Source organism: Vitis vinifera, chromosome 17 (assembly GCF_030704535.1).
Source record: "Vitis vinifera cultivar Pinot Noir 40024 chromosome 17, ASM3070453v1".
NCBI classification, from domain to species: domain Eukaryota; kingdom Viridiplantae; phylum Streptophyta; class Magnoliopsida; order Vitales; family Vitaceae; genus Vitis; species Vitis vinifera.
In genome coordinates, this window is record NC_081821.1 from 7,084,579 (window position 1) to 7,108,404 (window position 23,826).

Consider the following 23,826-nt stretch of genomic DNA (forward strand, 5'->3'; position numbering starts at 1 on the left):
GTACTAGTGTTATGAAGTGAGTCCTCGATTTCTAGTCAACCAAATCCCACAATGAAGTGAGTCCTCAGCTCATTTGAGCTACAACTGAGCTCAGAGGAATCATGAAATTTACTAATCATGAAATCAACTTCAAGGACCAGAAAACTGTTCTCAGGTGAATTAGGTAAATGTGATTGATTTCAGATCCTTAAGAAACAAGAAATTCTGGTCATTACATGATCAATGAGCTAATCCTTGATATGTTTTTAATAGAAAATCCATAACATATGCACTTATTTTTAACCAGATAAAAGGAGTTAGTATACATATGTCCTATTATTAAGAGGCTGAAGAAATGGTCCAGCTGTGAATTGTTTAGATTTTAAGTTTGGTGACTTCTTAGAAACTTGGCAAACAAGTCAAGTAATATGCTGGAACTCTATATAAGGTGAGCATTCAGAAGAAAAAGCTCAAGATCCAAGAAAAAACTGAGAGGGACGTAAGGAGATGGCAGAGGAAAACCAAGTGAAGTTACATGGGATATGGGCTAGCCCTTATGTTAAGAGGGTAGAAATGGTCCTCAAATTTAAAGCCATTCCCTGTGAGTATGTGGAAGAAGATTTGAGGAACAAAAGCCAGTTGCTCCTCCAGTATAATCCTGTCCACAAGAAGGTTTCTGTACTCATCCACAATGGAAAACCCATTGCTGAGTAATTGATCATACTTGAATATATTTATGAAACCTGGAAGAATGGTCCTCCACTTCTGCCTCAGGATCCCTATAAAAGGGCCAAAGTTCGCTTCTGGGCCAGCTTTGTCCAGCAAGAGGTGAGAAAATAGTAGCCTATATTTGTATTCGTGCATGCCCATTATAGAATATATTCTAACTCCTGCAGTGCATGACTTGCCTTCCTGTTGTATAGAATAAGGGGTTTTAAAATTGATTCTAATATATTTCATTTTCTTGCATATGGTTTAAGATTGTTGGTTTAATTACCTGCTAGATTGAATAGAACCCTGCTGTTGAAAAAACACTAAACACCATTCACTCTAAGAACTGAGAACATAACTGGAAATAAGCAGTGAGAAACCACAAAACAACCTGCATACACCATCAAGGTTGATGTTGCCTTTCCTGTCCCTGAAACCACTGATGGTCTAGCTCAGTTGAGCTGCTGCCTATGGAACTGCAGGGGCAACCTGCAGAAACCAGTGGTGCAGCTTGGGGGAGGCGCAGCAACATCAATCTCTATGATGGACAATCTGCATACAGAAACATAAGTTTTTAGGCTGATACAAGGACTAATGATTATGAGTGTAGTTGTTTGAGAACATGCTCTTAGTAGTCAAAAGTGATGGGGAAGCACAAGAGAAAGCCATCAAGGTAGCGTTTGAGAAACTGAAGTTGTTTGAAGAGGGAATGAAGGATTTCTTTCAAGGTGGCACTCATCATATTGATGGTGAGAATATGGGATTCCTAGACATTGTGCTGTGTTCATTATTTGGCGCCCACAAAGTTCAAGAAGTCGTCCTTGGTGTAAAGTTCATCGACCCAGAAAAGTATCCATTGGTATACTCTTGGTTGACAGCTTTGACAGAGCTAGCTGTGGTGAAAGAGTTGCGACCTCCTCATGAGAAGCTGATGGAGATTCTTCAGTTTGTTAGACAGAGTGCCCTTCAATCCTCTGCAGCTTGAGTAGTAGTCAAGGAAGGTGTCTATGTGATGTCCTTGAGCAGATCTTCACCTCTGGTACTTTTAGTTAGCGTGAAAATAAGCAGCAGTCAGCCCAGCTGTTTTGTTGGCTTCTGTTGATGGCTAAGTTTCTGCCTTTAGCTCACTGGATTTTGCTTGTAATATGGCCTATGACCACCTCCATTTAATAATTTTCATATCAATATAGAAAAGGTGTTTGCTCAAAAGACATATTTTTCCTTTTCCTGAATTGAACTTCAATAATTATAAACAGTAAAGAGGATTCATCATTTGAATCTTTTCCTCAGAGCAACTGTTAAATAACTTGCAATTTGAGATATGAGGACGCTAATTTCAGTTCAACAATCAGCCTGCTTCTCATTAGAACTTGCCTCTACACATGTTAATCATCTTTTAACAATTTCCTAGAGGTTGGACCCTATGAGGACAGTCAGACTTAGTAGTGCTCCTCTTTAAATATCAAGTCTCTCTCCTGCAGAAATCCTCCTTGAATTCTAGTTGAGAAAATGTCAAACAAAGCGAGTCTATGCATGAGTTGATTAAGTAACAAGTTTGGAAGAGCAGGTGCTATTCACTAACCATGAAATCATCTTCAAGAGCCAAGATAGTGCAAGGGGTTTTGACTTTGAAGCCCTCAGCTGAGGAACTGATAGACTGCACTTTCAAGCCAGATTTTCTTTGATATGATTAAATCAGAGCAATCCATCAAAATTTGGCACATATACATCATAAAATTTAATATTAAGCTCTCATTTGCTCATCCAACAGTATGAAGCATAAGCAGTTCAAAGCACATCCTCAATGTCAATGTATCCTATAGATGATCACTAGAATGACACTTACAACTGCAAATCTGCAGAAAATAATTCATAAGTTCATAATTCTCACACCTTACCCCAAACGTCAAATATGGATTTACTTGCACAACACCATACCATTGAAAGGCAACATTTAGAAATGGTCCATGCCAAATTTAATACAGCAGTTAACTTCAGATCATAAATTTGGAAACTCTTTTATTCTACTAAGTCTAGGCAATGGAAAAAAAGAAAACAAAAGAACAAATGCTCATACAATGTACAGAGAATGGATACCTCAACTGGGAAAATGGTCCAAATAATCCTTCTACCAGTTCATGGTGGTAGATGTCCTTCATCACCACCCAACATAGCTTCAAGGATGGGAAAGGTTGCCAGATGTTTCAGGTTTGGGTTGATGAGTGGAGAAACCAATAAAACCTAAACAAAATTGGGAAAAATCACCAATTACCAATTTAGGATGTTGAATGAAAGCTAAGATGTTTTTCCCTTCAACTAAATGTTCAAAGACCCTTGAAATCTCGAGTTTGGACAAAATATTGCTGAAATCCAAGTCCAAAACACACCAATATTATCATCTCTGCCCAAGCCAAGTCTAAGTAAGAAGGATCTAGAAATAAAAAATAAACGCAATACAAGAAGCCCTGCTTGTAATGTGAACAATGCTTCTGGAGAATCCAGACTTTTGCTTGCTAAATTGTTTCTCCTGCCATTTTTTTTCCTTAGTCAAAGTGAAAAACAGGGCGCGAGGGATGTTGCCTTTTGTTTATTGTTTCTGTAGGATGCTTTCAGAATTATGAAAGTTACAAATATATTTGACCATGCATTCTTGAGCATCAAGAAATTAGACTTCATTATGTGATCAATGAGCTCTTCCTAAGCATATTCAAATGTTTATTTTAATACAGAGATCACATTATGATTTGGTTGCCAGATCAAGGAAAAGTAAGGCAAAGCTAAAGAGATAAGGTTGAAATTCTATTTAATGGTTCCCCAAGCATGACCTCGAGATTCAAGCATCACATTTGAGAGAGATGGAAGAGGAAAACCAAATTAAGCTACATGGAATGTGGGGTAGCACTTTCACTAAGAGGGTAGAGCTAGCCCTCAAAATTAAGGGCATACCCTATGAGTATATTGAAGAAGATTTGAGCAACAAGAGCCAATTGGTCCTCAAGTACAATCCTGTTCACAAGAAGGTTCCTGTCCTTGTGCACAATGGAAAACCCATCATTGAGTCTCTCATCATTCTTGAATATATCGATGAAACCTGGAAGAATGCTCCCCGGTTGCTGCCTGATGATCCCTATGAAAGAGCTAAAGTTCGCTTCTGGGCCAGTTTTTTCCATCAACAGGTGAGAAAATTCGAAAAAAGTACATATCCTTGTCTCAATATCACCCTCATTCTTGACCAGAAAATTGTTAACCATTGGCTAGCCCTTTCCATTAAAAAAACAATTGACTTCTAAATCTGATTCAATGGCTAACACTGAATTTTTTTCTTGAAGTGCAGTTGTTTGAGGATATGGGTCGAGTAATCACATCTGATGGAGAAGCACAAGAGAAAGCCACAAAGGACTTGTTTGAGAAGCTGACAGTTTTGGAAGAGGGAATGAAGGATTTCTTTCCAGGGGGCACTCCTTCCATTAATGGTGAAAACATGGGACTCCTGGACATTCTAATGTGTGCATTATTTGGTCCGTACAAAGCTCATGAAGAAGTCCTGGGAATGAAGATGATCGACCCAGAAAGGAACCCACTGTTATTCTCATGGGTGATGGCTATAACGGAGATACCTGTGGTGCAAGAGTCAACCCCTCCTCATGAGAAACTCGTGGGCCTTGTTCAGTTTATCAGACAGCATGCTCTTCAGTCCTGTGTGGCTTGACCACCTAATAATGCGACAAATGGAGTTTGTGCCTTGCGCTGATTAGTCTTCTTCTGTGTGGCCCTTCCATCCGTGTAGAGTAAGTGACAGCAGAAACCCCAGGATCTTAGCGGGTTCTGCCGACCAAGACTAGGCTTTATGTTTTTGGATTTTGCTTGTAGCAGAACACAAACACACCTTTGTCTCATCCACTTGGTTCAAATATAAGAATTTTTTTTTAGCAGAGGGCATTTTCTACTTTCCTTTTCCACTCAGAAATAGCAATTTGCAGTAGAGGAAGCTCATATTTTGCTTAATATCCCAGAGTCCCAATGAATAAACCTCCATGATTGTGCTCCACAACATCTAAAACCAATTCCTCATAGTGCCATATATTAAGCCTAATCAGAAGCACATTATTTCTTTAACCATTATAAATTCGGACTTCAATCTCAACCACAAAACTTGTTACTAAACAATTCATGGTTATAGTTTTATTTTCTCCTTGAAGAAGCTGCACTTCTTTCCGGACTTGTATACAAAGATGTCACCACAAATAATCAGACTGATGCTGGTGTCACACTATACGAACAATTCAGTACAACATTATGATGAATGTTGTCGCCTCGCGTATCCGATGGTCCACGTTGCTGCTAGATGGATGGACACGTGATTCTCAACACACAAGGGGTTCTTGATTCAGCGGTTGTACCTACAAAAAGGCATCCGGACAGGGTGTCCGGACACACCCTTCGATGGTTTTATTAGCCATGGTGAGAAAGAGGAATGTAAATCAGTTGACCTTTTACTAGGTATCGAGAGGTTACCAGGAGATCTCTTTCTTCTTCGTGCGAAGGCATATATATACAGCTGCAGGGGTACTGTTCCTCTCATTAATGGTGAGGAGATATTTTATGTTGTGATGATGACAATAGGTGTCAGCAGGAGCATTATCACCCTACGAACGACTGTCAGAAACCATGGTAGGTGATGCGGCTGTCAGAGATCGTGGGAAGGTGATCATGTAGAATGATCGTGGGAAATGACTTGCTATCACTTCATCTTGTCTTCTCATTCTGCAGGTGACAAGATGTGGGTCATGGCTGCTTGTTGTGATTGCGTGTAAGACTTGCTTTACTTTGATTGACCATCCAGACGATTTATATCCGGATGGCTTATGCTGATTATCCGGATGTGTTGTGGAGACTATCCGGATGTCTACACTCTGCCAGCGTCGTTTGCTCTTCCTTGGATAGGAGAAGCTGAAACGTCGTTTGCCTTTCCTTGAGGCGGTTCGGATAGGATAACTGCACCATGCATATCCTTAGGGGAATCCGGATGATGATGGTCCGGCTGATAACACGTGCCACGCGTCACTATGAGCTGCGTGCCACGTGTTTCCCAAGGGGAGGGGTCCCTACAATGAAGGCTTAATACTTTCATTCAAATTTGAAAGCAGACATCTCATGATAATTTTGTGCAGAAATCAATATCTGTTCAAAGTCAAAAATTCTTTCACGCAGATAAAATTGAGAATCTCTGTAATCTAGCTCTCTCATGCCTGTTTCTTAACGATCTTTGGCTCTGCCACCAAGAAGGCTTAAATGATCCTACAAAATCGTTTAGAATGTATTACAGTTGCTCATTTCCGAGTTCATGATGCTTTATGTGCCAATGCCAACTCCAAATCTCAGAGTTCTTATACCAGATAAAATTAGGCATTTGGAGCACCATACACCATGCAAAAATCAACAGAGTGAATATTTATTTCTGTGTTTTTTTATGTGACATGTAGCGGACTGCAACCAACACAGTAAAATAAAAATATTGTAGAAGAAGCACCTAGGAGATAGGACCTCAACACACCCACATCGATTAAGATACGGCATTGAGAAGCTTACACAATGACCAAAGTATAAATAACCTTTCATCTCTGAGGGTCATCAGCCTTGGATGCTAAACCACAGGCGAGCCACAAAGAGAAACCACTTGAGTTAAATAAGGATGAGCTTGATCACAAACCATTTGGCCAATTAGAGATCCATTTTTCATTTTTAATTATTATCATTAATCCAATGGGCGACAAACAGCCGCTAACATTCATGTAGAAGTTACGTCGTGTAGCATAGCAAATGCATTTGTTCCAACAATGATCAGAAATGAGTATGTAGGTATACCCCTTGAATCCGCCTTCCAGTTCTGGGAAACTTGAGCTGACTTGCTCCTTTCTTGGTGTCCGGTACCCCAGCCTTTTATCTAAATTTCAAGCATTCTGAATGATATGAGAAAAAACCCTAAACTTAAATTTGAAATTAAGCAAAAAGAAAGAAGAAAACCAAAACCATCCTATTTTTATCTTTCACTTTAAATTGGTAAATTCAAGTACCATACTAATTCAAGAATACAAGTATCAAAATACAGTCTTTTTCTGAATCACCGCATCATCTTTCATTCTACTCTCCTTTTATTGGCCTACGACCCTCTTGGTAAATTAATCACTGCATCATCTTTTCTCATTTTTCTTTTTGTCTAAAAATTAAGATCGGATGCATAAAATTGTTCCACATCGTAAAGGTTTAAGTGAAACCTATTCTAATTTTACAAAATTTTCAGAATGGGTTATAATTAACTTATAAGAGTTGTGTTGTGCTTTGAATTTTCAGCTCGGGCAATCCTTCTTTCCACCCTAACATTTATTAAGTTAAACCATTTATTTGGCTTATGAGTTTACCCTATTTCATATTTAATATCCTCCAACATCTCCATCATACTATCATCTTGTAAAAGAATAGAGTACTAATGTTAATAAAATTAAAACGCTCATCTGCATATAATTGGTATTCTTGTAAAAGAATAGATTATTAATATCAGTAAAATTGAAATTTATGTATTAACATTCCATGTTCTAATGTAAAGACATATCCACCCAAAATTAAACATATTTTACACGGCACTAACTCTCCATCATTCCTTTTATGACTTTGATACATGAAAAAAGAAAGGTAAGAAATGTGAATAAAGTGTGAATAAAAAGGATTTCTAAGTGCATGACAAGATTTCATGTCATTGAAATGTTTTTATTTTTATTATTTTTATTTTCTTTTCTTTTTAACACTTCATCAGCTATCAAAATAACAAGGTTTGAACAAATAAAATGCCCGTATGAAAATTAATATGATTATTCATAAATTGTTATGAATAATAAATATAATGAAACAAGATTATATCCATTAATATTAATTTGCACAGTAGAATTATTCAATATATGATAATTGTGGTATTTCTCGTCTTAATAAATATTTATTTTTTCAATATTTATTATTGATAAAATTAACTGATAGTTAACCTTTCATTTAAGAGAATTTTATCTATTGGGTAAAGGTTTTAAAAACAATTTCTCAACAAATAATTTTTTTAAACTATTTTCAAACTCAAATTCCATTTAGAAACAAAAATTAATTGAGAATTAAAATATATAATTCAGTAAAGATAAAGGTATTTTGCATCTCAACAACTTTAAAAATATTTTCTCTATTTTTAAAAGAATTTAAAGCATTTTCCATCTTTTTAATTTATTTAGAACATTTTACAAAATTGTGATAGAAAATATCCTAAATTTGTTATATAAAGTAATTTTTCAGAACAAATTTTAAAAAATTATTTTTGGTTAAAAGTTTGTCAAGTGTGTTTTTAAAATAAAAAATATTTTCGAAAAACAAATTTTAAAAAATTATTTTTCATTAAAAAATTGGCAAGTATATTTTTAAAATAAAAAATATAGTTTCTATTTCACAAAATAACAATTACCAAATAAACATTAAAAAGCATATAAAAATATTGACATTAGAGATCTAAAGTCTCTTTTGTCAAATAACCTAACCCTGTTTTTCTCTTTTATCCTTTTTTTAATAGTGACTGTCTAATGGCTAATTCCAAATATGAAATTCAAAAAATGGGGGAGCTTTGGAGGCTGGATTGGCACCTGACAATGAACCATACCCAACAGCTCTGCAGTTCTGTGTTGACAAACTGTCAGACCCTCAAGAACCTCAGGCAAGTCCACTTCTATGTATGACGGTTCATAACCACACAGATCTATGAGTCCACTTCTCATGTTCAGTTTGAGAGTTGAAGATGGTAACAGCTTAATCTCCCATAAAGACTGCTTCTATGCATGTTAATACCCTTCTAACAATTTCCCAGGCATTGCACTCAATGAGGTCGATGGTGTCATCACTACCAGTTTCTGTAGTAGTGTGTGTGCTTCTGAACTTGCAGAGCTCTGCTCCCTAAGAATACCCTCCTTGATTTCTAGTCAACCAATTCCCACGATGAAATGAGTCCTCAAAGCATTTGAGCTGCAACCGAGCTCAGAGGAATCATTGAAATTTACTAACCATGAAATCAACTTTAAGGACCATGAAGCAAGAACCAGAAAACTCTTTTTCAGGTGAATTAGGTAATTGTGATTGGTTTCAGCTTCCTTAAGAAACAAGCAATTCGGATCATTACAGGATCAATGAGCTAATCCTAGGTATGTTTCTAATGGAAAATCCATAACATACACACTTATTTTTACCAGATAAAAGGAGTTAGTATACATCCCATATCCTTTTATTAAGGGGGCGACTTCTTAGAAACTTGATAAACAAGTTAAAGTGATATACTAGAACTCCATATATATTAAAGTGTGTTTGATAGTGATTCTAGAAAACGTTTCTAATCTTTTTAACACTCGAATGATAAAAATTTTCAAGTGTTAAAAATATTAGAAACATTTCCTAAAATCATTGTCAAACGAGCTCTAAGTTTATCATTCAGAAGGAGGAAAACAAAGTGAAGTTACATGGGATATGGGCTAGCCCTTATGTAAAGAGAGTAGAAATGACCCTCAAACTTAAAGGCATTTTTGAGTATGTGGAAGAGGATTTGAGGAACAAAAGCCAGTTGCTCCTCCAGTATAATCCTGTCCAAAAGAAGGTTCCTGTACTCATCCACAATGGAAAACCCATTGCTGAGTCATTGATCATCCTTGAATATATTGGTGAAACCTGGAAGAATGGTACTCCTCTTCTGCCTCAGGTTTCCTATAAAAGGGCCAAAGTTCGCTTCTGGGTCAGCTTTGTCCAGCAAGAGTTAGAGAAAAAAGGAGCCTATATTTGTATTCGTGCATGCCCATTATAGTATATATTCTAACTCCTGCATTACATGAATTACCTTCCAGTTGTATAGAATAAAGGGCTTTAAAAATTGATTCTAATATATTTCATTTTCCTGCATATGGTTTAGGATTGGCAGTAACTTAAACTGCAAGATTGAATAGAACCCTACAGTTGAAAAAACACTAAAAACCAATCACACTATGAACTGAGAACATAACTGGAAATAAGCAGTGAGAAACTACAAAACAACCTGCATACACCATCAAGGTTGATGTTGCCTTTCCTGTCCCTGAAACCACTGATGGTCTAGCTCAGTTGGGCTCTGCCTATGGAACTGCAGGGGCAACCTGCTGAAGCCAGTGGTGCAGCTTAGTGGAGGCGCAGCAATGTCAATCTCTATGATGGACATTCTGCATACAGAAACATAGGTTTTTAGGCTGATACAAGGACTAATGATTATGAGTGCAATTGTTTGAGAACATGCTCTTAGTGATCAAAAGTGATGGGAAAGCACAAGAGAAAGCCATCAAGGTAGTATTTGAGAAACTGAAGTTGTTTGAAGAGGATATGAAGGATTTCTTTCAAGGTGACACTCATCATATCGATGGTGAGAATATGGGATTCCTAGACATTGTGCTGTGTTCATGATTTGGTGCCCACAAAGCTCGAGAAGAAGCCCTTGGTGTCAAGTTCATTGACCCAGAAATATATCCACCGGTATGCTCATGGGTGACAGCTTTGACAGAGCTAGCTGTGGTGAAAGAGTTTCGACCTCCTCATGAGAAGCTGGTGGAGATCCTTCAGTTTGTTAGACAGAGTGCCCTCCAATCTTCTGCAGCTAGCAGTAGTTAAGGAAGGTGTCTATTTGAGGTCTTTGAGCCGATCTTCACCTCTCTGGTGCTTTTAACTAGTGTGAAAATAAGCAGCAGTCAGCTTGTTGGTTTCTGTTGATGGCTTAGTTTCTACCTTCAGCTCACGGGATTTTGCTTGTAATAAGGCCAATGGCCACCTCCATTTAATAATTTTCGTGTCAATATAGAAAAGGTGTTTCCTCAAAAAGACATATTTTTCCTTTTCTTGAATTGAACTTCAATAATTATAACCAGTAAAGAAGATTCATCATTTGAATCTTTTCCAGAGAGCAACAGTTAAATAACTTGCAATTTGAGATATGAGGATGCTAATTTCAGTACAACAATCAGCCTGCTTCCCATCAGAACTTGCCTCTACACATGGTAATCATCTTTTGACAATTTCCTAGAGGTTGAACTCTATGAGGACAGTCATACTTAGTAGCGCTCCTTCTTTAAGTATTTAGTCTCTGCTCCTTCAAAAATCCTCCTTGAATTCTAGCCGTGAAGATGTCAAACAAAGCAAGTCTATGCATGACTTGATTGAGTACCAAGTTTGGAAGAGCAGGTGCTATTCACTAACCATGAAATCATCTTCAAGAGCCAAGATAGTGAAAGAGGTTTTGACTTTGAAGCCCTAAGCTGTGCAGGGGAAAATGAGGGACTACACTTTAAGGCCAGATATCCTTTGACAAGATTGAACCAGAGCAATCTATCAAAATTTGGCACATGCAAAATCAAATAAAATAGATGTTTTTAAATTTGTGGCCCATTTTAAAATATTATTTTCCCTAAAACTAATGAAATGTGGGGATACATCTCTTATGAAGTAACTACTCACATCTAGTGTGTGACAATTTTTCTTGGTGTGATAACTACATGATACATTTTTTCTTGGTGTGATAACTACCCTTAATCTTCTTTGATGGTAAGAAGAGAAAAAGGGTAGAGATATGTTGCATTAATTTCATAGGGATAAGGGTCTCTACTCTACAAGAATAGGTCTATGAGTTGCATCGATGCATGGGCATAAGGTTTTGAAAGGACTAGCTAATCAGATTCACACAAAATAGGGATTCATTGGCTAGACCTTATGCCCATGCACCGATGGAACTCACAGTCTATTCTTTTAGACTAATGCAGCATATCCGTTTTTTTCTTCTTACCATCAAAGAAGACTAAGGATAGTTATCGCACCAAGAAAAAAATGTCTTACTCTCAGTAGATATGGGTAGTTACTCTATAAGATATGTATCCTTACGTTTCATTTATTTTTAGGGAAAATAATATTTTTAAATGCGTCACAAATTTAAAACTTTTTATTTTATTTTATTTTTATTAAAATAAAAAACCGTTTCCAACATTAATCATGTCAATACAATGTCAATGTATCCTATAGATGATCACTAGAATGACACTTATAACTGAAAATCCGCAGAAAATAATTCGTTAGTCCATAATTCTTACACCTTACCCCAAACGTCAAATACGGCTTTACTTGCACAACACTTTGGAAAAATCACCTATTACCAATTCAGGCTGCTGAATGAAAACTAGAATGCTTTTCCCTTTTCCTAATTGTTCAAAGACAGTAGAAATCTCAGAGTTTGGGCAAAATATTTCTGAAATCCTTGTCCAAAATTCCTTTTCCTTCTCTGCCCAAACCAGGTCTAGGTAAGAAGGATCTAGAAATAATATATCCAAGCAATACAAGAAGCCCTGCTTGCAGTGTGAACAATGCTTCTGGAGAATCCAGACTTTTGCTTGCTTTATTGTTTCTCCTGCCATTTTTTTCCCTCAGTCAACGTGAAAAACAGGGCGACAGGGATGTTGCCTTTTGTTTATTGTTTCCCGTGGGATACTTTCAGAATTATGAAAGTCACAAATATATTTGACCATGTATTCTTGAGCTTCAAGAAACTGGGCTTCATTATATGATCAATGAGCTCATCCTAAGCATATTCAAATGTTTGCTTTAATACACAGATCACATTATGATTTGGTTGTCAGATCAGGGAAAAGCAATGCAAGCTAAAGAGATAAGGTTGAAATTCTATTTAATGTTTCCCCAAGCATGACCTCGAGATTCAAGCATCACATTTGAGAGAGATGGAAGAGGAAAACCAAATTAAGCTACATGGAATGTGGGGTAGCACTTTCACTAAGAGGGTAGAGCTGGCCCTCAAACTTAAGGGCATACCCTATGAGTATATTGAAGAAGATTTGAGCAACAAGAGCCAATTGGTCCTCAAGTACAATCCTGTTCACAAGAAGGTTCCTGTCCTTGTTCACAATGGAAAACCCATCATTGAGTCTCTCATCATTCTTGAATATATCGATGAAACCTGGAAGAATGCTCCCCGGTTGCTGCCTGATGATCTATGAAAGAGCCAAAGTTCGCTTCTGGGCCAGTTTTCTCAATCAACAGGTGAGAAAATTTGAAAAAAAGTACATATCCTTGTCTCAATATCCCCCTCATTCTTGACCAGAAAATTGTTAACCATTGGCTAGCCCTTTCCATTCAAAAACAAATGATTTCTAAATCTGATTCAATGGCTAACACTGAAATTTTTTCTTGAAGTGCAGTTGTTTGAGGATATGGGTCGAGTAATCACATCTGATGGAGAAGCACAAGAGAAAGCCACAAAGGACTTGTTTGAGAAGCTGACAATTTTGGAAGAGGGAATGAAGGATTTCTTTCCAGGGGGCACTCCTTCCATTAATGGTGAAAACATGGGACTCCTGGACATTCTAATGTATGCATTATTTGGTCCGTACAAAGCTCATGAAGAAGTCCTGGGAATGAAGATGATCGACCCAGAAAGGAATTCACTGTTATTCTCATGGGTGATGGCTCTAACGGAGCTACCTGTGGTGAAAGAGTCAACCCCTCCTCATGAGAAGCTCGTGGCCCTTGTTCAGTTTATCAGACAGAATGCTCTTCAGTCCTGTGTGGCTTGACCACCTAATAATGCGACAAATGGAGTTTGTGCCTTGCGCTGATTAGTCTTCTTCTGTGTGGCCCTTCCATCCATGTAGAGTAAGTGACAGCAGAAACCCCAGGATCTTAGCGGGTTCTGCCGACCAAGACTAGCCATTATGTTTTTGGATTTTGCTTGTAACAGGGCACAAACACAACTTTGTTTCACCCACTTGGTTCAAATATAAGAAATTTTTTTAGCAGAGGGCATTTTCTACTTTCCTTTTCCACTCAGAAATAAGGAGACTGCTGAGTTATATATGGTGCATCGGTTCATCAATTTGCAGTACAGAAAGCTAATATTTTTCTTAATATCCCAAGAGAATTCTGAACTCTACCCTGCAATCTCCCTTGACAGAGCCAAAGAAGGACCTTGAAGTGCAGGCCTCTGCTCCCAGAGTCCCAATGAATAGACCTCCACGATTGTGCTACACAACGCTAAAACCAATTTCTCATTGTGCCATATATTAAGCCTAAGCAGCGGCATATCATTTCTTTAACCATTATACGTTAAAATCAATCAAGATGAATACCCTAATTTCATATATACTGAAATATTTAACAAGGTGAATACCCTAATTTCTTATATACTGGAATCTCCTGATTAAAAAAATGAGTAGAAAAATTATAGCGGAAGCATACCTGAATCCATTGAAGGAGAAACCTTATAGGAAGAAAACCCTTTGAGATGGTCTTCCAATTCTAGCCACTAGATTCTGAGTCAATTTCTCTCTGAGAGGATTTTCAAAAATTGGAATGCGTAGTCGTAGAATGGGGACCATAACCCTATTTATAAACCGCTACGGCAGTTTTAATTTTATCACAATTATATTTCTACCCCTCATAGAATTAATAATTGTCTAATGGTATCTACACAATAATCTCATGACAATTATACCCTTAAGCCAATTAATCAATTATTAATTAGATCACTGTATTTAGGCTTAATTAAATGATAGCACACACATTTTAATTATTTACATGTGTGGCCCAAATTATAGATTAATTACAAAAATTAATCTAACAATCTCCCAGTGGGCCACATGCATATGTAATCAAATAAATGTGCTTAACCTTATGAGCTCAAAATTTGCTATCATGTCCTTAGGGTATATCCGAACAATCTCGTCCATTAACTATACTGACATAGGATCAAGGTGGCCTTTGTTACATCAATCGTTACTAGACCAATCAATGGTCACATATATCTGCACAGCTAAATGACATAGATCAATCATGAGTGCATAGCATGGAAATTACATGCAATGTGATCTATTCATGCCTATTTCCAACTGGTCCAACTTAACTTTATTGAGATCAAATCTTTAGCATAATTTAACAGAGTGCAATAAAATGAATACTTTATTTCTGCAGAACACAATCCAAATGTATAGATAAAGTCTAAACATAACATAGAGCAATATACAATGAATAATACAAACTCCCACTAAATTTGGATATCCTCAAATGAGACAACACCCATATGAGCAGTGTGCTCATGAAAGACCTTGGGTGGTAATCCCTTTGTAAGCGGATCCGCTATCATGGAGTTTGTTCCAATATGCTCTATGGATATCTGTCCACTCTGTACTTTTTTTTTTACAACTAGGAACTTGATATCAATGTATTTTGATTTTGTAGAATTCCTGTTGTTATTGGAATATAAAACTGCTGATTTATTGTCACAAAATATCTTCAGTGGTCTTTCAATACCATCTAGAACACGCAGCCCAGTGACAAAATTTCGTAGTCATATTCCTTGATTGGATGCCTCATAACATGCTACAAACTCTGCTTCCATGGTGGATGAAGTTATGAGTGTCTGTTTGGCAGACCTCCATGAAATTGCTCCACCAGCCAACAGAATAATATAGCCTGATGTGGATCTTCTGCTGTCTTGGCATCCAGCAAAGTCGGAGTCGGAATATCCAATGAACTTTAACTGATCCAATCTCCTATATGTAAGCATGTACTCTTTTGTTCTCTGTAAATATCTCATAACCCTCTTGGCTGCTCTCCAATGATCCATTCCAGGGTTACTTAGATATCTGCCTAACATGCCAACAATGTACGCAATATCCGGACGTGTACATACCTGAGCATACATTAGACTCCCCACAGCCGAAGCGTAAGGAATCTTCTGCATTTCTTGACTTTCTAAACTATTTTTAGGGCATTGATTAAGACTGAATTTGTCTCCTTTAGCGACAGGGGTATCACCTGGTTTGCTATTTTGCATGTCATACCTTTGGAGGACTTTATCAATATAGGTCCTTTGTGACAATCCTAAAATACCCCTAGAACGATCTCGGTGTATCTGGATTCCTAAGACAAAGAAGGCATCACCAAGATCTTTCATCTCAAAATGTTTTGATAAAAATCTCTTGGTGTCGTGCAATATGCTAATATCATTTGTGGCTAGCAATATGTCATCGACATATAAAACCAGGAAAATATACTTACTCCCACTGAATTTGTGATACACACATTCATCCATAAGATTTGCCTCAAAACCATATGAGATAATAATTTGATGAAACTTGAAGTACCACTGACGAGAAGCTTGCTTGAGCCCATAAATGGATTTAGTTAATTTACAAACCATATTCTTTGAGTCTTCGGACACAAAATTTTCTGGTTGTACCATATAAATTGTTTCATCAATGGCACCATTGAGAAACGTTGTTTTAACATCTATTTGATGTAACTCAAGATCATAATGTGCAACTAGTGCCATGATTATCCTGAAAGAGTCCTTCGTAGAAACCGGAGAGAAGGTCTCTTTGAAGTCAATTCCTTCTTTTTGAGTAAAGCCTTTAGCTACAAGACGTGCTTTATATCTTTCTATATTACCATTTGAATCCCGCTTGGTTTTAAATATCCATTTACAACCAATGGGCTTCGTACCAACTGGTAATGGGACAAGTTCCCAAACTTTATTGTCTTGCATAGATTTGTACTCTTCATTCATGGCTTCAATCCATTTCTGAGAGTTGGAACTTTTCATGGCTTGCTGGAAGTTGATTGGATCATCTTCCATCATTCCACTTTCTACCTCACGTTCCTGGAGATATACGATATAATCGTCCGAAATTGCATCTCTCCTCTCTCTAGTATATCTCCTTAATGGCATATTTTCTTGAGGTTGTTGAGTTTGTTCTTCAGGAGCAATGTCCTCATTTGCAATTAAGGGTTGAACAATATTGTCTGTTGGTTGAGGATCCAAATTTACTTCTTGATCAATGATAGGTAGTGAAACCTGTACATTATCAAAAACAATAGTAGATCCCTCTTCCTCCTCAAAGACAATATTCCTAGCCTGATTTCTCCCCCCAAACTCAACATCCTCAAAAAATGTTGCAGTTCCCGTCTCAAAAATTGACCTTATAGCAGGATCATAAAATTTAAAACCCCTTGATCGCTCTGCATAGCCAATAAAGTAGCTGCTAACTGTTTCAGAGTCCAATTTCTTTTCATGAGGCTTATAAGGTCTCGCTTCAGCTGGACATCCCCAAATATGAAAATGCTTTAAACTGGGCTTTCGACCCGTCCAAAGCTCATAAGGCGTTTTAGCAGCCGCTTTAGTTGGCACCCGATTCAGGATATAAGCTGCCGTTTTGAGTGCTTCACCCCAGAGTTTTTCGGGTAAAGTAGAATGACTAATCATACTCCTTACCATGTCCTTAAGAGTTCGGTTTCGTCTTTCTGCTACACCATTCATGCTAGGTGATCCTAGCATGGTGTATTGAGGGACGATCCCACATTCCTCTAGGTATTTAGAAAATGGTCCTGGACGTTGTTCACCTGATCCGTCATATCTATCATAGTATTCACCACCACGGTCAGATCTGACGCTCTTTATTCTTTTGTCGAGTTGTAACTCAACTTCTGCTTTAAATGTTTTGAACACGTCCAATGATTGTGATTTCTCATGTATAAGAAATAGGTAGTCATATCTTGAATAGTCGTCTATGAATGTTATAAAGTACTGTTGACCATTCCAAGATGCCGTAGGGTATGGTCCACAGATATTTGTATGAATTAATTCTAAGACGTCTGTAGCTCTATTGGCACCTAATTTCTTTGTTTTGGTCTGTTTTCCTTTAATACACTCAACACAAATATCAAAATCTGAAAAGTCAAGTGAATCCAAAATTCCATCGGACACAAGTCGCTCAACTCTGGATTTAGAGATACACTACAAGAAAAAAGGTCTTCATTGACAGTTTTTCATCGTCAAGATAAGGTATATCTGTTAAGGTAGATCAGTATTCACATATGTCGTCTATGCCAGTGTCAAGAAATGATAAAAGCTAGCTTGACATATGCATATGTTAAGTAAACCTTATTTCTATTAATGTAGGAATCTTATTAATATGACATATGTTAAAACGTTTCTTCCACTTTAGTCAAGGTTAGGTTAAACATATGTGAAGGTTAACTCATTGTTTTGTCAAGATTATATTCAATATATGTTAAGCTTAAGTATGATATATGTCAATGTTGTTTTATATGCTTTTAAATTTAATTTACACATATGTCAAGGATGTTTTTTGTTATTTTTTTTTTTCAAAGTTGAAATTTTAATATGTTAAGGTTCTTTTATTCTTATGTCAAGGAATACAATTTCTTTTATGTCAAGATTTCTTTATTCATATAAAGGAAATTGTTTTATTTCATATCAAGGTTGCATATGGAACATGTCAACAACCTAACCTGTTGCCCAAATAATCTGCATCAAAATTGAACCTATTGTGTGTGTGTCTATATATATATATATATATATAAAGTACATGAATGTATAAAATATACTTTAAAAAAAATATGAACATGTAGGCAAATATATTGACAAAAAAAAAAAAAAACCTTAATATCCTTGCATAATCTTATATTATCTCACATACATCCAAAAAAAGGCAAATATGTACCCAAAAATCCAATAGTTATACATGATAAATATAATGTAGCCATGATCTTGTGCCTTCAAAAGTGCTGTAATTGCTGCAAATGCCACCAAATCTTCTGCAAGTAAGAAAAAAAAATCAGTATATGTTTATATTTGAAAGATTAATAAAAGGATATATATGTTTATATTTGAAAGATTAATAAAAGGATATAAACATGTATCCAAATATATTCCCAAACAACCTAACAACTATATAAAATCTTGTTATCTTGTCAAATATATATGAAAAAAGAATAGATATTTACCCAAAAATAACCAAATATCAAGTAGCTGTACATGATAACAAAAATTTATGCGTGATCTTCTCCTCTAAAAACTGCAGCACTGCAAATGTCACCTAACCTTTGGCAAGAAAGAAAAAAGTAACATTATTTTATATTTATTTTTTAAAGTTTATTAAAAATTCAATGAAAAAAAATCTACATCCAATGTATATTAAACATGTCACATAATCTTTTGCAAGTATGAAAAAAAAAACAACATTATTTTATATTTGTGTTTGAAAGTTCATTAAAAAGATATAAATATGTATCCTAAATATATCAAAATGTATCCACAAACAACCCAGCAAGTATACATGATCTTATACTATTATCAAATAGTCCAAAACATAGTCTTTGCTACCAGCAGAGATTGGGGCACTTTCTCTTTTAGGGACATTAGATCTTCACTCAAACCAGGTGGGTAGACATTCTATATTCAGTTTAAGTATAAAATTTATCCGACCAGTGTCAAATTCTTCTGAGACTTCAGATATACCCTCTTTGAGTGATTTAACCTACATGTTATTTCTTCTTATCTTAGTTAGCTTCACATTTACTAGCATTATGGCTGCCTGCGTGACCTTAGCATTTTTGAATTGTGGACAACAGATTCATGGGAGGATTATTCGAAGAGGCCTTGATGGGAATTTGGCCTTGTCTAATGCCCTTATAGACATGTATTCCAAATGTGGAAATATTGCTAATTCGCACCAAGTTTTTGGGGGTATGTCTCGTAGAGATTTGGTTTCTTGGACTACCATGATGATTGGGTATGAGACTCATGGGTATGGAGAAGAGGTTGTTGAATTGTTTGACAAAATGGTCAGGTCAGATATTAAGCCTGACTGAGTCTTGTTTATGGGCATTCTTAGTGCTTGCAGTCATGCTGGACTTGTAGATGAAGGCTTGAGATATTTTAAATTAATGGTGGGTGATTATAACATTAGTCCAGACTAGGAGATTTATGGGTGTGAAGTGGATTTGCTAGGACTTGCTGGGAAAGTTGAGGAAGCTTATGAACTCATAGAGAGCATGCCATTCAAGCCTGATGAGTGCGTTTGGGGGCCATTTCTTGGAGCTTGTAAAGCACACAGGTTTCCCAATTCCAGAAAATTAGCTGCTCATAGGATATTGGATCTGAGGCCTAATATGGCAGGGACTTATGTGATGCTATCAAATATATATGCAACTGATGGTAAGTGGGGGAGTTTGTAAGACTAAGAAAGTTGATGAAAAGAATGGGAAATAAGAAGGAGACTGGTAGGAGCTGGGTCGAGATAGGAAATCATGTCTATAGTTTTGTTGTTGGGGATGAGGTGGGCCCCAAAATAGAGGGGATATATCAAGTTCTGGAAAATTTGATTGGGCATATGAAGGAATCAAGGTATGTTCCTGATTTAGATTGCTTGATATATGACTTAGAAGATGGCACTTGAGAAGCAGTTGAAGTCCAAAAGGTGAGAAAACCATATACAAATGGGGGATTGAAGAGAGTCATTTGATTTTTATGAACAACCTCGAAGTGGGTACTAGCAAGAAAGTTTTGAGGTGAATTGACCTTTCCATCTTTGAAAGAGATCCTATTTTATTATAACAGAGAAGAAGAATGATCTGTAGTAATAACATGATGGTGTGCAACAAATAAGACATCTTATCAGATCAGCAAAGACCATTGTTTGTATATACAAAATTCACAATGTACTTATCTTATGACCTTAATTTGTACTACAACACATTAATAACCAAAGAGAAATGCATTGAAAGATTATTCTTCAACTTACTTGGTTGTGAGTGCCCTTTGTTGTTTGGGACAACTTCTAGGACTGCAGCTTTAGATTTTGATAACATGTTTACAACCTCAAATCCATGGATGTGAAATGAAAGACAAGATGTGTTATTTAAAATGCATACCATGTAGGACTAAGACATTCAACTCCTAAACCAAATTCAGGTTGATACGATCTTTGAAAATTTTGAAATCTCAAATTTAATCACTAGCAAAGAGCTAACCTTAACTTGTTATGGCATTGGCAAACCAAAAACTAATTGATGAGAGGAGATTTCCTTCCATGGTGAACACCATTTCAATGGAGAGGAAGAGTGGCACTTTCCTTTATGTTGGATAACATTTCTATGAACCTGCAAGATTAACAAAAGGCAAGGTTAAACTCATTTTGTAGCATTACTAAGACAGCCAAGTAAAATCTGCTTTAGATAGATTATGTATCATTTTTTATTCATAACAAGAATTTATACATGATTTTATACTCTAAAAATTGCAAGTGCTACAAATGTCACCCAACCTCTTGCAAGTAAAAAAAAAAACAACATTACTTTAAGTCTATATTTGAAATTTTACTAAAATGATATTAACATGTACCAAAATTTATACGAAAAGAATCCAACAAACATACATAATAAAAAAAAAAAACATGAATTAGTACTTTCATCAAATGTATCTTTTAAAAGATATAGGTATGTACCCAAAAGTATCCAAAACTTCAGCATCTATGCATGACAATAAGATCTTACATATGATCTTGTCATCTCAAAATTGCAACAACTGCAAATGTCACCCGAAACCTTGCAAAGAGAAAAGATGCAACATTAATTGAAATTTATGTCTGAAATTTTATTAAAAAATTATAAATTAACATACCCACTATACTTGGTCTAAGATAAGAGTGCTCAAAAATGAGACCCATTCAGATCTCACTTCATCTAACTCAGCTCGTGAATAGGTTTTTTTCCTTCAAACTAAAATATATGACAAGAGAAAATATGTTATTGTGAAACATTAAATATATGTATAAGTTCTCATGTACTTATGAAAATACATAGGCAGATAAACCTGAGATGTTAAGAGACTTCTATTTGCAATTATGTCTCGCATGTATCGCATGACAAAATATCCGCACATGACACCATCCAACTGTTTGGGCCCCTATGAGCAAAATTATAGCAACAAAATTTCACAATCAAATATGACATCATATAAATTTGGTCAATTTTTTCATCATTCACATTTTAAATTTAAAAAAATAATGAATGACATAATGTTAGTTTCAAGTAAAATTTGCACCTAAATTATACTCAATACATGTCTAGCATAATACCTTAAGCTCCCATGTTTACAACTTGGAGGGTTAAATTAGGTAAAATATAAGAATGTACAATAACATGTCTATGTGAAATATGGAGAAAAAAAAAATGAATAGATAAAGGTAATGATTAATTATATTTATTAAGAATAGTGATTAACTTTAAAAAAATATAATAGTTAACTTTTGTCTATGTGAGAATATCCCTTAGAAAAGATCATGACTTTGAAGACTTCATTAAGGTAAATCAATCAAGCTTCAAGAGCAATTATCGATAATATATTTCGAAATATGTAGTATTAACCTCATTTTACATCTCATAGATTGACATTATAGAAGAGAAATGCAATTAGTAATTATAAGGAATAAATGTTTTACATATGAACAATTTGATTGAAGATGGATAAAAGAGTAAAGAGTTTTGATTAAAGAGAGAGAGAGAGAGGTTGTGCCTTACAAGAAACATCTAAACTAAATATAGGATGTATATAAGACATACTAAGGTTAAAAGAAAGATATAAAGAACAACTCACACCTAAGTAACATGATCAAAGCAATCTAAAGGATCCCCATTGCTTCCTTACCCACACACACATCTAAATTGTTCTAAAGGATTGTAAATGCTATGGATATAGTGATCAAAATTTAATAATTGTTCTTCCTATGACCAACATTTCAAATTGACTAATTATGTATATATTAATTTTTTTATGCTTGAATTTTCTAAGGTTTGATCTTCCACATCATAATACAATTGAAAAAAGTCTTCTAGTCATGCATTTTAATTTAACAAAAATTTTACTATTTTTCTTCTAGTTTCTATTACTATTTCTTGAAATATTAATTGTAAAAGGTAAAAATGGATCATAAATCTTTCAATCACATGAAAAAATGGGTTTGTTCTTTTTTAGTACTACTTCATTAATTAATAGTGGAATAATGGACATATGAGTACATTGTATTCATAGCATTTTAGATTATATTTTTGTAAGGTAGTGAAACAAACATATATGGTATCCTTCTCAACTCAAGTTAGAAATAGGAAATAATAACAAAAACAATTATAAACTAAGAAAATTCATATATATATATATATATATATATATATATATATATAGGTATATATTCATGTGAGAGAAAGCCATATAGAATCTTTACATTTCAAAAATCAAGTAAATTTTCATTCAAGAAAGCAACTTAAATGTAGGTAAGTCTTTAAAAAGTTTAGGAGAAAAAAAAAATGTAACCTCAACAACCATCCACTTGAGCTCTTTTTTAGATCCTTTCTTCTTTTGAGATACAAAAATTCGAAACCCCCTACAAAAAATAAGATTACATTAGTGTTCGTTTTGAGATATGAAAACTAAAATTATGGTAGGCTTACATGTTCACAATATCTTTTATATCTTGGTATAGCTGTTGCAATTGCGAGTCTAAATAGTAGACTATTTGTGATTTGAGGTCAATTACAGCCAAAACCCAATGAAACCTACAATATATTAACATATAATTTAGATAAATAGCATTTATAAGGCTAAGAAATTAAAAACAATTATGATTAACAACTTACCTTGGGTTATATGGAAGAAAAACCAAGTCTGCCAATTTAGAGTCAATTAGGCGATCAGCAATGAACCTTGCTCTTTTTTCAATTTGTGGGGCTATTGTTCCAGCCTTGGACACCATTCCTGGATGAATAAATATAATTTTCTCCTGTAGTGTCTCATCCAGATGTTCATGCAACCGCCTAATGAAATATCACCCAATTTAGAATTACTTAACAAAAAAAAAAAAAAACAGCTTCTAACTTATTTATATCATGAATGTAACATAAAGATTTACAACAAAATCTCACCAAATATAGAAACATATGCAATTCATAGTCAACTCTTTTGCAGAAATTACATCATTCATTTCACTTGTCAAGAGGAAAGTTTGAAATTTCATCCCAAAAACATTGATTGGAAAGTCAACTTTGGGTGCCGGTTTACCCTCCAACATTGCTGAAACTGTTTTAGAAAACAGTTGTACATCTCTAGGATTCTCATATTTGATTTTCTTTGGGGATGCTTGTATCTTCTTCATTTTATTCTTCCTCTTGCCAACCTCCTAAACACATAAATAG

The 23,826-nt window shown here is 35.5% G+C and overlaps 2 protein-coding genes and 3 pseudogenes across 2 annotated transcripts; 4 read left to right on the forward strand and 1 right to left on the reverse strand.

The window, feature by feature from the left end:
- Positions 1 to 486: 486 nt before the first annotated feature.
- Positions 487 to 1,675, forward strand: LOC100256968 (glutathione S-transferase U9-like; annotated as a pseudogene).
- Positions 1,676 to 3,387: 1,712 nt separating this feature from the next.
- LOC100250043 (glutathione S-transferase U9) lies at positions 3,388 to 4,610 on the forward strand. Its single transcript, XM_010665563.3, has 2 exons — positions 3,388 to 3,866; positions 4,025 to 4,610. The coding sequence occupies exons 1-2, from the start codon at positions 3,546 to 3,548 to the stop codon at positions 4,397 to 4,399; spliced, it is 696 nt and encodes a 231-aa protein (XP_010663865.1). The 5' UTR covers positions 3,388 to 3,545; the 3' UTR covers positions 4,400 to 4,610.
- Positions 4,611 to 9,163: 4,553 nt separating this feature from the next.
- Positions 9,164 to 11,165, forward strand: LOC104877319 (glutathione S-transferase U9-like; annotated as a pseudogene).
- A 1,136-nt stretch (positions 11,166 to 12,301) lies between these two features.
- Positions 12,302 to 13,571, forward strand: LOC100244908 (glutathione S-transferase U9-like; annotated as a pseudogene).
- Positions 13,572 to 18,183: 4,612 nt separating this feature from the next.
- Positions 18,184 to 23,801, reverse strand: LOC104882314 (uncharacterized). Its single transcript, XM_059734133.1, has 8 exons — positions 23,557 to 23,801; positions 23,272 to 23,448; positions 23,086 to 23,190; positions 22,949 to 23,018; positions 21,084 to 21,544; positions 20,382 to 20,739; positions 18,583 to 18,679; positions 18,184 to 18,393 (listed from the first exon to the last, which is right to left on the reverse strand). Exons 1-5 carry the CDS (start codon positions 23,784 to 23,786, stop codon positions 21,398 to 21,400), a joined length of 729 nt encoding a protein of 242 aa, XP_059590116.1. The 5' UTR covers positions 23,787 to 23,801; the 3' UTR covers positions 18,184 to 18,393; positions 18,583 to 18,679; positions 20,382 to 20,739; positions 21,084 to 21,397.
- Positions 23,802 to 23,826: the final 25 nt, after the last annotated feature.

What these genes read in the sequence shown, in the direction of transcription:
- LOC104882314 (XM_059734133.1), bottom strand. Translation starts at nt 23,786, where the DNA reads ATGAAGAAGATACAAGCATCCCCAAAGAAAATCAAATATGAGAATCCT. An exon ending in TGCATATGTTTCTATATTTG is followed by an intron (nt 23,449 to 23,556) that starts GTGAGATTTTGT and finishes ATATTTCATTAG; the next exon opens with GCGGTTGCATGAACATCTGG. An exon ending in TCAAGTGGATGGTTGTTGAG is followed by an intron (nt 21,545 to 22,948) that starts GTTACATTTTTT and finishes TTTTGCTCATAG; the next exon opens with GGGCCCAAACAGTTGGATGG.
- LOC100250043 (XM_010665563.3), top strand. Translation starts at nt 3,546, where the DNA reads ATGGAAGAGGAAAACCAAATTAAGCTACATGGAATGTGGGGTAGCACT. An exon ending in CCAGTTTTTTCCATCAACAG is followed by an intron (nt 3,867 to 4,024) that starts GTGAGAAAATTC and finishes CTTGAAGTGCAG; the next exon opens with TTGTTTGAGGATATGGGTCG.